The 18,137-nt window shown below is 31.3% G+C and overlaps 1 protein-coding gene and 1 long non-coding RNA gene across 4 annotated transcripts in view; one reads left to right on the forward strand and one right to left on the reverse strand.

Annotated features, from left to right (window-relative positions):
• The window catches only part of LOC412101, a 76,729-nt gene that overhangs the window by 45,149 nt on the left and 13,443 nt on the right, over positions 1–18,137 (forward strand). The window contains exons 6-13 of one of the 3 annotated variants that reach the window (XM_026443201.1): positions 61–3,120; positions 3,632–3,829; positions 4,047–4,752; positions 5,088–5,288; positions 6,017–6,175; positions 6,539–6,816; positions 6,894–7,091; positions 9,051–9,966. In XM_026443201.1, the coding sequence (XP_026298986.1) occupies positions 61–3,120; positions 3,632–3,829; positions 4,047–4,752; positions 5,088–5,288; positions 6,017–6,175; positions 6,539–6,816; positions 6,894–7,091; positions 9,051–9,109 (4,859 nt within the window). In that variant the 3' untranslated portion in view covers positions 9,110–9,966. Of the gene's footprint in view, positions 1–60; positions 3,121–3,631; positions 3,830–4,046; positions 4,753–5,087; positions 5,289–6,016; positions 6,176–6,538; positions 6,817–6,893; positions 7,092–9,050; positions 9,967–18,137 lie in introns of those variants that run through there. The other 2 variants (XM_026443199.1, XM_026443200.1) reach the window with 2 other exon arrangements.
• On the reverse strand, positions 5,911–6,713 carry LOC113219033. The gene is made up of 2 exons (XR_003305424.1): positions 6,282–6,713; positions 5,911–6,092 (listed from the first exon to the last, which is right to left on the reverse strand). It is a non-coding gene; the product is annotated as an uncharacterized LOC113219033 (long non-coding RNA).

Below are 18,137 nucleotides of genomic sequence, written 5' to 3' on the forward strand. Positions count from 1 at the left end.
CGATACCTGTCAAAAAAATAATATGTGTATCCACCGTGATTATTTTCCAATTATTTCCAGGAATAAACCAAGAAGTGCCGGGAAATCAGAAGCAAACTCAACAAAAGAGCGCGATGATCACAAAGAACGGTCTTCTTCGACCAAATAGGAACAGCTCGTTAATCACCAGCTCGAAACCAAAATCTAAACCGACCAAGATCGAGTCCATCGAACCTGACATCGATTTTACCAACATACCAACCATCCAAGGAACTTACAAAGCCGAAAAAGTGAACGCCACCACCTCTTCGAACAAAACGAATCCCACTCGAGAAGAAACTGCGAAAGTTCAATCCGATGCGAGGAATAACACCAAACTATCGTCATTACCTATTCAGGAACAAAGTACGAAGAAATCGATTATCGTGAAAAACAGCACTGAAACGAGTCAAACCGTGACGCAAACTGTGACCAACAAAATGAACGAAAAACTTAATTATACCGTGCACGATGAATCGTTTAGCAACGTTCATTCACAATCTTCCAAGAAATTCGTCACGTCCACCGTTTCGTCCACGATCAAGACGAAAGACGACCAGGACGTCTTCAAAGATTTTCGCAATCCTGATTTCGAAACTTCCCCGTGGAAACCTATCATACCTGGTTACATTAACACGGAGTTAAAATTATTGCCGGACAACGTTGAAAAGACAAACTACAAAAAAACTGAGACGAACTACAAGGTAAATTATACCAATACCAACGTCGGAGACGTGGTTTCTGACACGTCCATGAAGATGACACCTCAGTACAGCATAGGGGAAATCCCTGAAATACCGACCAAACCTTCCGAACCATTGGGAATCTTAAATTCGTACGCGGACGTCCCTGGGATGAGCACGTTCGACATCAGGGACACCGATTTTCCACGAGACAGGATCGTGCCTCAAGAAATGGTGAATTTCAGGGTGAATGGAAAATTTAAGAACAAAATTCCAGGATTGTTGGAGGATGGACAGATATTCACGGAATCCTCGCCAATCGAAATGGACGACAAGAGGCCGGATATAGAGGTTTCCGGCCAATTGCCGTCCGAAACTTACGACATCAAACTTCGAACGTCCTCCAAACCTTTCGGATTTTCTTCTTCCCAACCTTTCGAGTTTTCTTCCACGAAACCTCATCCGTCCACGAACGAAAATGAAACCGGTTGGAGAGTTGCCGGCTCATCAATCACGGATACTAGATACGAGGAATCCATTAGGCAAGATGACGGTGTTAAGGACGATTCTATCAAGGCGAATAAAAAGAAGATGGATCAAGGTACCGCGAAGGATAAAGAGAGCTCGGATAATCTTTTACTTTCGGTCATTTCCAGCACTCAAAAGTGGCCGGCTCAATTGGATTACGAGGAGTCGACGACGAAAGTGTCGGGCGTGGGGGTTGCGGAGCCGATTCCGGATGCGGACGTTGAGTTGGAACCGAGAAATCGGTATTCGGAGGTGCAGGCCACGGACAAGCAGCAGAATAATAACGCTTTGAAGGATAGAAAAGTTGATAAAGATGGGCAACAGCCGATATACACCAGCTATAAGACTCCCGATTTGAACGGAGCCGGGATAAGGCCGAGTTTAATCGAGAGTTCCGGCACTCTGAAACCGTTCAGGCACACGATACCCGTGGACAAAATTACATCTATCGTTGATTACGGTAAGACAGACGAGGAGGGATCGTTGAAGCAGGAAATAAACACCGTGACGGACAGTATAATAAATCAAGGAGAAAGATTCACCGAGGCTAGTCAATTAAACTCGACCAGTAAGGGAAGTGACGAGGAGGCGATTAAGATTGTTCCGGAAAATTTGAAGGAGATCATAGAATTGGAAACTTTGAAAAAGACGAGCAACGACTCCGAAACGATTTCCACGAAGAGTTCGAGGATCGAGGAACACGGTGGGACGCGTGTTCCAATCGAATTAAACACGGAGAGCATAATAGACGATGAAAAGTTTCTCAAGTTGAGCACCACGGAAATTTATTCGGAGATGATACATCCGTTGTACAACAACGTTGATAAATTAGTGGTGAGGAACGAAGGGAACAAAGAGAGATTGACGTCCAACATTTCCAGGAATTCCACCTTCATCGAGATCGACACGTTAAAGCACACGCCAGGGGAGGACGAAGAGGACGGTTCCTCGAAGGACAAATCATCGACGAAAAACGAAGGATCTTTGAACGGAACCGTGAATCGACCGTACGTCGAGACACGAAAGAAGATTTATAACGACACTTTGAAAGCCTATGTGGTGGAAAATTTAGTCACTCTCGCGCCTGCCAAGAGCAACACAGGAATCGGCAGGCCTGTACGACCGAGACCCAAGATCGATCGCGTCACTTCCTCCGACGATTCTCAACTTCTCGACCGATTGTTTCGCGTGCCTGGCCGCGACAGGAACACGACGAAGCGCAATTCGTCCAACGGTCGAGACACCATCCCCTTTCAATCAAACAACGAGGGGAGAAACAAGGAACATCCTAAGATAGAACAAATCGTGGAAGTGGTGACATCGATCAGCACCAAAGTGTCCTCGAATTTTAAAGGAAACCCTATCGTATTGAAGTTCGTCGTTACCAACTCGACTTCTCTTCCGGTTATACGCTCGGAATCGCATGGAGAACAAGTGTCATCTTCGCAGATATCGGTGCCCGAACAATTGTTCTCCGCGTTGGAGAACGGTAAGGAAGAGAATCGATCGTTCGGAGATTTTCGAGTCTCGAACAAGACGCCATCTTTAACGTCGGATAGGAAGATATCAACGAACGAGGAGAACAGATCTCTTCTGGAGAGATTGAAGCAATTCGCGGAGATTGGAGCGGAAAATGAGCCTGTGAAGGGGAAGGATAATTCGAAATCTCATTCGAGTGTCGAACAGGGAGGAGGAGATCATCGGCCGTTGCCCGATTTCGAGAAATTGAAACAGATCGCAGATATAGCGACAGGGAACGAAACTTTGATGAATTCCAGCGCGGGATTTACGATGACTCGCGATGGAGTGGAGATATTGACGAAAATCTTGAACAAAATGGAAGATCGTACCGATAAGATGATTTCCAGCACCGAGGAAAATTTAGAAGCTGGTAAAAATTTTATTCTCAGATTTTAAATCGCTAACACACGTTGGACGTTGATGATAAATTATTTATCGTGTCGATATTGGAACACGACGGAATTAATTTCGAGGAAAAAATGTCAACCGATAATGATAATCATGATTAAGGATAAATAAAAAGATGAAATAAACATTCGAAATTAATTCTGATACACATTTATAACAACCAGTTTTTCTTAACATCCAATATGTAAATGATTGATATTGCGTCGATTTATATCTTGTATTTACAATTATTCTTCTTCTTCGCTCAATTTAAAACGAAATTGAACTTTAGTTTGTAATATTTTTAATCCCAAGCATATTCATATCCTGTCTCCAATCATAAATATTTATCTATATAAGTAAACTTATGGATTGGAATTCTGCGAATAGAATGTAAATTACTCTATTTACATTTCTCAATGTACTCCTCGATTATTAAATTGTTGACGATTTTATTCGTGATTCTCAATTCTCATATATCACACGTTTTCCAGATCATTGTTCCGGTTTCCAATGCAGAGATGGTAAATGCCTGTCTTCTAGCGGCAGATGTAACATGTTGGGTGAATGCTCGAATTCAGAGGACGAGATGAATTGTACGTGCGCCGACTTTTTAAAGGCGCAACTCTTACATCAAAAGATATGCGACGGCGTGGCAGATTGTTGGGATTATTCGGACGAAACCGACTGCGGTACTTATCCATCCTTTACGAATAAATATAAACTGTGAATATTGCAAAATGCAAATTTTTCTTCACAATCTGATGACACTTGTACGACAGATTAAAAAAGAATAGCAGAATAAAAATGTAAAAATATAGAAAATGAAATATTTCGATATAGATTCATTTTCAAATAATTAATCACTGGTTCGAGAGCTTGTTAAAAATCTATATTCTCAATCGATAGATTGGTGCGAAGAGGGGCAATTCGTTTGCGGCAACAGTCGAACCTGTATAAACCAAGACAAGGTTTGCAACGGTTACACGGACTGTCCAGGCGGGGAGGACGAGAAAAAATGCGCGGCGCTGATAGAAGACGACTCGACGTTAAATTACGAAGAAACGAGTATGTTTGCCAAGGACGATAACGATCCAGGGACTATCGTAACCAAAGGTGAACATCCATCATCTCAAGGACACCTTTCAGAAATAGAATCCACCACTGACAAGGACGACATCCTCCTCTACGATCAAGAAGCGGTGGAATCCTCCATTTTAGAATCAACCACTTTGCACGCCTCGTTCCAAGACGAGGTTCGATTAGAAAAAATTGTAAGCACCAAGGACGAACCGATGATGAAAGAGAAAACGTTTCTTAATAATCGTGTTAACGGAAGTACGATCCTCGTATCCGGAAGAGAGATATCGTCGAACGCGAAGAACAACATCTTGCCGCATGGAAACTCGATCCATTTGAACGCGAAAAACGCGTCCATGATAAATTTGAAAAAGGAGATCAATAATTACAATGAAAAGGGTTACTTGAATATCAGGAAGAATGGGAAATGGGGGAAATTGTGCCTGAATGGAATGGATCATCTCTTGCAAGAAAGACAAACCGCTTGGACCATCGAAGATCTCGGCAGAGCTGTTTGCAAAGCGATCACGTATCAGTGAGTATTTCATAATAATTCTTACACACCTTGCCAAAGTATTCTTTAAGCTACGAAAACTAAAAAAAAATTTGTTCTATATCATATAAATAAATGGAGAAGATCGAGTTTGAAGATTCTATACGACACAAATAAATGATTCGAATTATCATTCAACAATTGTGATAATTTTTAGAATTCTAGCATTCTAGATTTCTAAAAAGAAGAAGCTTATACCTTTTCGTAACTTTTTGTTTTATTTAAATATCTATAGCGTTCAAATAAAAAGAAGAATTGTTCAAATTAATACATTAAAAATGCAATAAATATATTGTCGACATTATAAACATTTTTAGAGATTACGAATCCGTGGAAAAAGTGTTGGACGAAAATCCAACATCTGGAAGATCGTATTATACACTCTCCTATAACGAGAAACCCGTCGATAAAAGGATCTTGACTTTCAAACCTTCGAAATGCCCGAGCGGCGAGGTCCTCAGGGTCAAGTGCAAGAACCTTGAATGCGGTATAAGAACGCAGGCACCATCGCAAGCCAGGTACACATTCACTGAACCAGTTTCTCATAATTACACGTTGGCCAGATCATTTGCAAAAACTATCTATACACAAATGCAGCCGAGTATAATGACCCCTTGTTGCACGCGTGATAACAATATATCGATCGCGAAAAAAAATTTATGAACGATATGCATAAAATTAAAATTATTCTGATCTTTATCGTTCGAGATAAATAACTGTACATGCAATCGTAAATTTTCACCGAAATACGAGAAATATTTCGTTAGATCCATTGGCAAATTTAACCGCTTTTTCTGATGATATAATGATAAATCAAATTATCAATGATAGTTTAAAATCATTGATAATTTAATGCTAATGATTATTGTGAAAAAACCGTGTTAATCGAAAATAATTAAAATTATCCTTCTTTTGTTTCTATAAACGAAATAGTAAATTCTGTTTCTTATTCAATTTAAATAAATGATCGAGGTATTCTTGAATTATGTATTGTGTATTTAGAAAATATTTTAACTTAAGCTTGAGAATTAAACGCGTTGGTAGAAAACAAGATTTCTGAAATCTTGTGAATGAATAATATTCAAGTTTAAACATTGGGTATAATGCAAATCATTTGTATAAAATAAAGTGTTAAATAAATTAGGAATAATTGAGAAAAAATATAAACGTGTTTAATTTTAAAACACAAATTGCAGTAAAAGCTACTGAATGCGTATACTCGTTTAAGATGTATACATTGAAACAGGTCGAATGTTTCACGACGTTCCAGGATAGTTGGCGGTGGTAGCTCTTCAGCTGGAAGTTGGCCATGGCAAGTTGCTCTGTACAAAGAAGGTGATTATCAGTGTGGAGGAGCTCTCATCAATGAAAAATGGATTTTATCCGCAGCACATTGTTTTTACCAGTGAGTAAATAAATAACAATGTATTACGAAAATAAAAAAAAAACAAATTAAATAAAATAAATATTTTATTATTCTTATTTATTATTAATATTATTATTATACTTACTCGAATATGTATCTTCCTGTACAACTTTTATTAAAGAACATCAATAGAGAAAAATTTTCCATCACCATTTATCAATGTTAAAACTTTTCTCTTTTTATTTTACATATATATATATGAAAATAAAATATTCATATATCACATTAGTTCCTAAAAGAGAATAACGATATTAACATAATCGACAGAAAAGAAGAAAGAATTCAAAAATTGAAGAATAAAACAATCAAGTAGCTCAATAATTATTTCAACATCTGTCACAGTGCTCAAGACGAATATTGGGTGGCGAGAATCGGAGCTACTCGCAGAGGAAGCTTTCCAAGTCCGTACGAGCAAGTATTACGTTTGGATCACATATCTCTGCATCCTGATTACATCGACAATGGATTTATAAACGATATAGCGATGTTGAGGCTCGAGAAACCAGTAATCTTCAGCGACTACGTTCGACCAGTATGTCTTCCACAATCAGAGCCGAAAAGTGGTACTATATGCACTGTGACTGGTTGGGGACAATTATTCGAAATAGGAAGAATATTCCGTAAATACAATTATTTGTTGAATATTTTTAGATTATTTATAAAAATATATGGATTAATAAAATGTTTTTTTGTACAGCGGATACTCTGCAAGAGGTACAACTTCCTGTGATTTCGACGGAAGAGTGTCGAAGGAAAACATTATTCATTCCATTATACAGAATTACACCAGGAATGCTTTGCGCTGGATTGAAAGATGGTGGAAGAGATGCTTGTTTGGGAGACAGTGGTGGACCTTTGGTTTGTTCGGGATCAGACAACAAGTACACTCTTCACGGTAAGGAATTTTATATCTAATATAAAGTTTATTAACAATATATCAAATTACAAATTATCACGGTTAAATATTGATCTACCGTTTTAATATGATTGTTAAAAAGTAAATTATTGTTTACTTTAAAAACTAAACGAAACAATTAAATCTAAAAGTATCAAAGTTTATTTTACACGTAATATTCAGAATAGAATGGATAATGAAGAATAGGTAGAATAGATAAATAGAGGATATTTATGGTAATATAGAATACAAGACAGAAATATGCACAAATATAATATAGAATTGAAGTGCATGCTTTAGGAATATTTTACAAAATTTAAAAACATGAAAGAATGAATTCGACAAACAAATTTTCGATAATATTATTTTTTGATAAAATATTTAAAAATTCCTTCTCATTTCCTTCAAGTTATACTTTACTTAGAGATATATTTTAAAGTTAGAAATATAAGCGCTATATTTTTTACAATGAAAGATTAGGATTAAATTATATTCCAATTTTGTATGAAAATTGATAAAAGTATGTATTTCAATAATATCTCATACTTTGTGATGATTGAAAGTAAAAAAATAGATACAGACAACAAATATTAGGAAAAGGACAGACAAATAAAAATTTGAAAATCAATGCCATCTTCTACTGCCATTTATAAATGAAACTAACATAAACAAGATGAAATAATAATAGAAAAAGAATAACAAAAATAACAACAGACATTATCGCCATATTTCCAACATGAAAAACATTTCTCTAAATGAGAATAGATTAAAAGAATTAAAGATCTACGCTATCTTTTGATTCTAGAAATTTTATTCAACAAAGTAAAAACAAAAAAAGCAACTAACAAAGACAAAGAAATAGGATAAAAATTTAGAAATTAGCACCATCTTCACAGAATGAGAAAAAAGTACAAAGATGTACATACGACAAATATAACGCGAAAACTTATGGGATATCTTACTTTCCATATGTTCTGAAATACAAATCTAAAGAGAACTATGCAATCTAACACATCGCAAACTTCAAAACAATTAAAAACAATACTATTACTCAAAGATACAAACAAAAAAAATCTCAAATTTTACAATACTCAGGAATTAAACGAGAATGTTATTCATTTCACGAAATAAAAAATTCTACTTATGAAAAATATAATTCGCTCGCAGCCAATTAGCTCATATTATTTCTTATAAAATATATAATTGTATCAACGATATTAGCTATACAATGACATAATTATATATTGTATATCAAATAATATGATTTCCCAGGTCTCACCGCTTGGAGGTTGCTGCGAATTGGAGACCCACCCTAACCACGCGGTCCCATCCACCCTCCTTTTAAACGATAAATATTATTTCATTCAAAAATAAATTCTCCTTTCGGTGTATCTTTGCAAAACGTTCAAAATCAAAACGTTTCGATCGTCCTGCAATACGAACAACAAAAGGAGTAAGAAAAGAAAAACCGACGCGGAAGACTAAGACTGAAAATAAAATTTAAATTAAGAGACTCTCTATCAATATTTTACATTTCCAACGTTGTGAAAATGAAAAATGATCGATAGTGAAAAGCGTAAAAAAAAAAGAAAAAAAATAAGCCAAATAAGCTTTCCAAAAAGCACTACATCGTTTTATTATAAACAAACTGCTACAACATCTACTTTTCTACGACACATTACTTTATTTAATACCTTTGATTGTGCATGCACTTAATTCTAAATATATTTTCTTTGATCAATATCATACAATCAATCATACAATCTCTTGTTTATGTGAAAAATCATGAGATGACATAATATTTTACTTATTCCAAATGCTCTTTTCCCTGCCTATATAAAAATTAAACATTTTTTTTTTTTTTTGTAATTTTGCCTATTGAAAATCTAACAAATTCTCTTCAAAATCATACAGTCAATCTATATTCACACTATTAACGACACACAAAAAATTTGATAGGACATAAACCACATGTGGTGAGAGGAATATGCAAATCAGGAAAAATCAATGATGACTAGTGAACAAAGTCACGTGACTATCAAGTATCAAGTATTTGTTTATAACGAGGAAGTTAAGGATGGCAGGATGATCATATTGCCTTGAAAAATAGGAAATATTGGTTTGGAAAACGAAACAGAATGGGAAAGGCGAGATTGGCCTTTTTAAGACTAAGAAGAACAAAACATCATTTATAAATCCTATCTGTCAGAAAGCTAAATATTTCTTCTAACAATCATATATCCTACTTAATACAAAAATTAGAATATTTGTCCAATGATGAGATGTAATCCATTTTGTTGAAAGGTGAAAATGATTCCTGAAACAGACTATACAACAGAATTAGTGAACACAATGACAAAAATAATTAGTTTTTAACAAATATTAGGACCACACATCATTTTGTATTTATATTTTCTTCTCTTTATTTTCTTCTCTTTATTTTCTTTATTCAAACCTGCAACAAACTCAATTACTGGATTAGTAATTAAAAAATAATAATTTACAATAATTTAGGAAAAGAAATATTAATTCCAAAAAAAGAAAAAAAATCAAATTATTAAAATGTTGTTAAGCAATTCATGATTTTAAATAAAAAATATTCATCGATGAAAAGGAAATACATTTTTAATAGTATTTTCAATAACAAATGCTCTTAATAAGGGGGTGCTGAAAAGAGAAAAACGACGAAACGGTAACCAGAAGGGTTACCAAAATAATTATCCACTCAATGAAAACCCGAACAAACCGTGAGTGGAATTTTTTTTTTATTTCGCAACACTAATATACTAATAGATTAAAATCTCAAAAGAAGACGCGAAGAGTGCTTCATTATATTTTCAATGCAATTCTTCATCAACAAAAAAACGGTAAAAAAGAAAAAAAAGAAAAAAAAAAGATAAAAGACTCGCGAAAACATATACTAAACTCTAATAAACTAATTTATGCACTCATATTCTATTATACACGCAACACTAATAGCGGAAGATTGCAGCCATAGTCAGAGACTGCCGTCGTACGATCACCCTTTGTACAGCCCTTTTGGCTGTAATAGGTGATTCAGGAGCTGGAACGTACTTCCACAGTCCAAGTGGAAGAAATATGGGCAATTTGGGCAAATAAACGCAACACTACTATAAAAAACGCGATCATTCATCAACGCAACACTAATTCTTCAAATGAATTTAATATAAAATTTATTATTATTCTATAAATCTAAGAAGCTACTTTAAATATCACGATATCACAAATCGTAATTACATTAAATAGAATAAATTCAAATTTATCAAAATTTATCAGAAAAAAGAACAAAAAAAAAAAAAATACTGAAAAAAATAGTCTAATTCATAATGAAAATAATTAAAAGCAACCGCGATTTTTCTTTTCAACGCAACGCTATAGCAAACGCGATCTTTTCTTTTCGCAACTCTAATTCAACCCGTTATTAATTAATCGCAACACTAATGCAAATTTGCCCGCGATTTGCCCATGATGACTGGATGAACGATGGGCCAGCATGCAAATTGGCCAAGACGATACAACATATACTACGTATTACTAAAACGAGCACAATGACAAAGTAGTAACAATGATTTCCCATTCTTTGGATCCAGACAAGATCCAAAAGATGAGAAACCATTCGTTGCAGCCCCTCTTCGTGACAGTTTGTCGAGGCCTCTTCGGTCTTCCTCCTTCGGGCGCAATGCCCGCTGAAACTTAAATCTAGGCTCGAGATTCACTAATCGCAAATCAAAGAAAAAAAGAAAAAAAAGGGGACTAAATCGCGGAAGCTAAGTGCACATGGACGACCAACGATCGCAATGATCATTCTCCGTACATGCACAGAATCTCGAGCGCAACGTTCGTTTCGAAAGCAAATCACGACCGCGACCGCGAAATTCGAAAAATCGATGAGCAAAGCCAGAGACGAATGGCATAATCGTCCATTTATCGCAACTTTACCCTCGATTTATCAAATTTTATTTCCTGAAACAAGTTGTCACGCGAAAAACGCGCCTACCCGATCAGAGACTGTGACAACCTGCCCGGCCCTACCTACTTATAATTAACAGACATACCAGAAGTATACTACCTATCCTACCTAACCCTATATTTAAAAAATGGCAAAACAGGCACACCAACACACTCATTCCACGATTCTCACGCATAATACCCGGGCGCAAAAGCCTACACTAGGGAAAACGTCCCGGGACGCCTCCGACACCCGGGCTTGGCACACTACTCGCACACTCTAACTTTACGTACCATTTTCCTGAAATCGACTGACGATGGCTAGCGACCATTGCGTGAAACGCGACAAAAATGCGCAACATGTATCTGTACATTTTAATTCTGAATATTCATGAATACGTAATTCGTTTTCTAAAAAACTAGAGTGAATGATACCATTATTGTGAACCAAAATTATCATTAAAATATCATTGTAACTTTGAGAATAAAGATTTTAATCTAAGATTTAAGATTAAAGTAATTAATCTTATTATTTATGAGTTATTCGCAATATTTAATTGCGAATATGATCGTAAATTGTGATTAAATAGTGAAGGAAATAATAATTGAAACGACGCAATTCCACAGCCTAACCATACACACATAATGTGGAAAATACGTCGTGCACGATACACTAACGCTTCGTCAGTCGCTAAATAATTTGTATTAGCTTATGAACTAAAGTCATCATACCCATTGCCTCTCTCTCATTCAAGTAACACCTGGGCACGTGAATGAGTTCCTGGCAATGAACACGGAAAGGGTTAAATCTGAAAATCCTGAGCTAAAAAGATATTAATATATCCATTTTGTATCTAACGGGCTAATATTCTTTGACTTTGCATTATATTCTTCATATTATATTTCAAATTATTTGTAACTATTATTTGTAACTTTATATAACTCTACTTTATTTTATTAATTGAATAAATTATTAAAATTTTAGCATATTGAATGTTCAATATTGAATTAAAAAAAGAAATTAGAATTCATTGTAATTTAATTAATTTAAATAAATATTAATAAAAATATCCTCAGGCGATTCCTTCATCAGAGCATATTTTTAAAGACACAAGAATAATATTCAAAACTTATTGCTCTGATTCTACAATCTGCCTGTCGCGAAATGTCTTCTTACAGAAAATTTAATTCACATTTGTACGAATAAAAATTGAACTTTATTATTCACCAGTGTTGTAAATCATATATATTGAAGTTATATGAATTTATTATGTGACAATCACAATAATCAAATTGATCAAATATCATAAAATGTTACTCTGAAGGATTTTGAATTGGAGAAATTCAAACTAATTATTGTTATATTATTATTATTATGTTATATACTAATTATTATTATACTGATAATTATTATATGTTTTGACATTAGAAAATTACTAATATAAACATAATATAAACATTTTATATTAATCAAAAACGCGAACTGTAAGAAGACTCTAGCCTGAACTAAGAAATAAAACACAAAAAAATAATGTTACTACTCACGGTATTATTTATTATATAAATAAATACCCGTGGTCATTGTGCTCGTGCAAAATTCTACGTATACAACCAGTCACTCGTGTCGATTCGGATCTTTCATCCTACGACATGGTTGAGTGACCGGAGGAACCAAAAAGCATGCGACTCACCATACGATGCGACGAACGCCTTCCCTGTTATTGTAGCCCAGAAGTCATCGAGAAGAAGGTTGTCATCACGTAGGAAGATGAAGAAGAAATCTGTGACAAAACATCATAATTTAAAACACCGAATTGAAATACGAAACTATTAAATTTGCAATATGTAATAATGATACATATTGAAATTCTAATTAAAAATTTAGATAAATAAAAGGATAATTACCTCTTCGCGTGATGGATGATCACCTTATTCTCTTCAGAGAAGCACTGACTCTACCCTATACCGAAAACGAAATATTTAAAATAAAAAAAATAACAAAATAAAAAACTAATAACGCGTTCGTATATATTCTGTAATCGGCGAACAAGCACTGATTCTAATTTCGCGTATAATTATTATAATTAATTAATTAAATTTAATTAAAGCTATTGTGCTTTAAAAATATATTCAAAATACTGTTACGAAGCAAACACTGATTCTATTAACCACATTGCGCGTGGTCACAAATATTTTTTAAAATTAAAGTCCAAGAAAAATCTTCATAAAGATGATAAGCATCTGAAAAATAAAATGTGAAATATTGTAATTTTTTTCTTAAAAATATAACATTCGTTATTTAAAATTTTGGAATAGTAAAAAAAAAGGAATTATATTTAACTTTAATAAACTTTAATAAAAAAAAAATAAGTTGCTAATAAATTTTAATAATAATAGAAATATGAAATTCTAATATAAATATAAAAGATTAAAATATAAAAAATGAGAATCTAATGATTCTTCTTACCTCTTCGCGTGGTGGATGATCGCCGTATTCTCTTGAGAGAAGCACTGATTCTACCCTATACCGAAAACGAATATTTATAAAAAGAAAAAAAAAAAAAATAAAAATAAGAAACTAATAACGCGTCCGTAATATAAATTATAATCGGCGAACAAACACTGCTTCTACCTTCGCGTTTGATTGTTCTAATTAAATTTAATCAGAGCTATTATGCTCTAAAAAATATTAAAAATACTACTGGACGAAGCAAACACTGACTCTATTAACCGCATTGCGCGCGGTCACAAATATTTTCTGAAATTAACATTAAATTAGTAGAGGGGTAGGGAGAAATATAAGAAGAAGCAATATCTTTTTGATATTTTTCTTCTTCTTTCTATCGAGCATTTGTTCTGAAAATACTGCCTACTTTTATTTTAATTCGTTATGAATTATGTAATAAAAATGTTACCAATTATTTATTAATATCTGAAATTTAATAAAATGTTGGTTATCAGATTTTAAAATTTAATTTCTAATGATAAATCATTAAAATTTCTCAAAAGTTAGTTGAAAAATTTATTTTTCAACTAAAATGTAATTTTATTATATGAATTGCTTAACAACAATCACTAATAAACCAATAAAATGGAATAAAAATTTATACATACGAAATGTAAAATTTTACCACGAAAGAAAGACATGGCGTCCATATTGGAATTTTTCCCGCCTTTTTCCCGAGAGCTACTATGACGTTACCAATTAAATCTGCGCAGAAGAAAAGCATAATTTCTAAATAAAGGAATAAAATGTATGTAAAATTATGATTATATTAAAATATCACGACAATCAAATCAAATAAAAACTCATATAAGCCATCTTGTAATTCGATACTCGATTAATATTATAAATCCAAGAATTATTTAGTTGTCAAAAAATTATCAATTCTAATAATACTGAATAAAACATTGAATAAAAATATATTAATTAAATAAAAACGCACAAATGATAATAAAAATAGTTACAAAAAAATAATATTAAAATGCACATCTCGAAAAAATTTCAAACGTTTAATCGTCACGACGAATCAAGTCGAACGATGTCACTTTGCGCTTCTACTTCGCGCATCGAATAACAAGATGGAGAAGGGGGGGATACGCTCGACAATTCGACAAGCCGAAACATGTTTGAACACGAATGTAATTTCTTGGAAATACAATATCTCATAAGGAATGTTTCTAGCCTCGAGCAAAATATAAACGATAGACTAAAAAAAGTAAACAATAAACACACACCCGAGACGTTATACACAATATATATGGAAAAAATGTACCTTGCTTGAATATTTCGATCTCACGGAATGAATATGTAACAAATCGTGAAAAATTTCTATTGCTTTAACACGAATAAAATTGGAAAAATAAAAATAAAAATAAAAAAACGTAATATAATTAAAATTATATTTAAAGAAAAAACCAATAAACGATTTCAAATTCTGTCTCGAAATATTTCGATACGAGATTCTAATGACGCAGTAGATGTAAAATGAACAATCGAAGGAAAAGACACAAAGAAACGCAGAAAACCGATGAATTTCGTTTTCACTACACTGAATGGATTATTTAGAAAATAAAATTAACAATAATTTAAATAAATTTGACAATAATAAGAATAAAATAACTTACTGCGTAATCCGAATTCGCGACGATACGTCCACTTCACACAATTTTCAACTGTAGACTGACGCCATGCGCAGTATGCTGCGCAGTATGATGCGCAGTGCGATGCGCACTAATTCGATTCGCGTCTCGAATTAAACGACGTTTCTGATTGGCTGACTCATAATGCTTATTTTTTTCATTTAAAAACCGCGCGAAAAAATGAAATATAAAATATATTAATTGTTGTAAGATTGGAATCATATATTTATTGGAAAAGTTAAAAATTTATTATTAATTTAATGGAAATAGTAAAATAATTATAATACAAGGAAAGAACATTCAACAATAAAAAGATTTAAAGATTAATTAAATTTAAATAAAAGTAAAACACGAAAAACAAATTTAACAAACGAAAATTGAAAAAATAAAAAAAGAAAATAATATAAAAGTAATTAAATTTAAGATAATTGAAACGCAAGAGTTAAATTTAACTTAAAAATAAATAAATTTAAGAGATTAAATTAAGACATAAAAGAGATACCAATACCAACATAAAAATCAATAAAAGAAATACAAAATAAAAAACAAAAAAGAATATTTAACATAACAATTGATTAAATCTGAAAAAAAACTTATTTAACATAAGATTCAACAAGATATTAAGGAAGATTGAAAAAAAAATTGAAATAAATAAGATATTTTATATTGAGACAAACAGAATTAAAATAAAGAGAAAAACATTAAATTAAATAAATTTAAAAAATTTAAAGAATATAAATAGAATTTGATAGATATATGGATTAATTGGAATTGGAAATATATAAAAAAAATAAATTAACATTATAGTACATAAATAATGAAAACATAAAAAGAGAATATAACACAAAACTACTATAAAATAACTAAATTTCTAACTAACTACTACAAAATAAAAAAAGAAATGAAAGAGAATAAGAAAATAATTTAAAACATCAAGAAAGAATTTAATCTAAGTGTTAATTAACATAAATGAATTGGAAAAAACATACATAAGAAAGAAAATTTTGCTTAATTTCCTGTCTAAATTCTTATTTTCTTGATTTAGATAATCATATAATAATTAAATCCTACTTTTATATTCTAATTCTTTTAGATTCATTTCTAACTTTGATATTAAATTCTTCTCCAATGTTTCAATTTTTCTTCATTTTAGAATTAGTTTGCCTTTATATTATATTATCATTTCATGTTTTATTAATCATTTATATATTACAATGTAAAATTCCTTTCTTATATATGCTGCAGCATTGTTTGGTTGCAACATATAAAAGAATTTAACATTACATTATATAAATAATGAATAAATATAAAAATATAAAAAAAGAATATAACACAAAAGGTAACTATTATAAAATAAAAAAAGATATGAAAGTGAATAGGAAAAGAATTTAATATCAAATCTAAAAATCTAAAACATCAAAAAAGAATTTAACCTAAATGTTAATTAACATAAATGAATTGGAAAAAACATACATAAGAAAGAAAATTTTGTTTAATTTCCTGTCTAAATTCTTATTTTCTTGATTTAGATAATCATATAATAATCAAATCCTACTTTTATGTTCTAATTTTTTTTTATTCACTTTGATATTAAATTCTTCGCCAATCTTTTAATTTTTCTTCACTTTAGAATAGTTTGCCTTTATATTATATTATCATTTCATGTTTTATTAATCATTTATATATTACAATGTAAAATTCCTTTCTTATATATGCTTCAGCATAATGAGATTTAATTGATTGTTTTGTTACAACAGATAAAAGAATTTAATGTTACATTATATAAATAATGAATAAATATAAAAACAAAAAGAAGAATATAACACAAAAGCTAACTAGTATAAAATAAAAAAAGGAATGAAAGAGAAAAGGAAAAGAATTTAATCTCAAATCTAAAAATTTAAAACATCAAAAAAGAATTTAACCTAAATGTTAATATAAATGAATTGGAAAAAACATACATAAGAAAGAAAATTTTGCTTAATTTCCTGTTTAAATTCTTGTTTTCTTGATTTAGATAATTATTAAATTATCTAAATAATAATTAAATCCTACTTTTATATTCTAATTCTTTTAGATTCATTTCTAACTTTGATATTAAATTCTACTTCAATGTTTCAATTTTTCTTCACTTTAGAATAGTTTGCCTTTATATTATATTATCATTTCATGTTTCATTAATCATTTATATATTACAATGTAAAATTCCTTTCTTATATATGCTGCAGCATTGTTTTGTTGCAACATATAAAAGAATTTAACATTACATTATATAAATAATGAATAAATATAAAAACATGAAAAAAGAATATTACACAAAAGCTCACTATTATAAAATAAAAGAATAAATGAAAGATAATAGGAGAAGGATTTAATCTCATATCTAAAAATCTAAAACAGCAAAAAAAAATTTAACCTAAATGTTAATTAACATAAATAAGTTGGAAAAATCATACATAAGAAAGAAAATTTTGTTTAACTTCCTGTTTAAATTCTTGTTTTCTTGATTTAAATAATCATATAATAATCAAATTCTATTTTTATGTTCTAATTTTTTTTTATTCACTTTGATATTAAATTCTTCTCCAATGTTTCAATTTTTCTTCACTTTAGAATAGTTTGCCTTTATATTATATTATCATTTCATGTTTTATTAATCATTTATATATTACAATGTAAAATTCCTTTCTTATATATGCTGCAGCATAGTGAGATTTAATTGATTGTTTTGTTGCAACAGATAAAAAAATTTAATGTTACATTATATAAACAATGAATAAATATAAAAACATAAAAAAAGAATATAACACAAAAGCTAACTACTATAAAATCAAAAAAGGATATGAAAGTGAATAGGAAAAGAATTTAATATCAAATCTAAAAATCTAAGACATCAAAAAAGAATTTAACCTAAATGTTAATATAAATGAATTG

The sequence above is a fragment of the Apis mellifera genome, linkage group LG10, assembly GCF_003254395.2.
Source record: "Apis mellifera strain DH4 linkage group LG10, Amel_HAv3.1, whole genome shotgun sequence".
Lineage (NCBI taxonomy): Eukaryota > Metazoa > Arthropoda > Insecta > Hymenoptera > Apidae > Apis > Apis mellifera.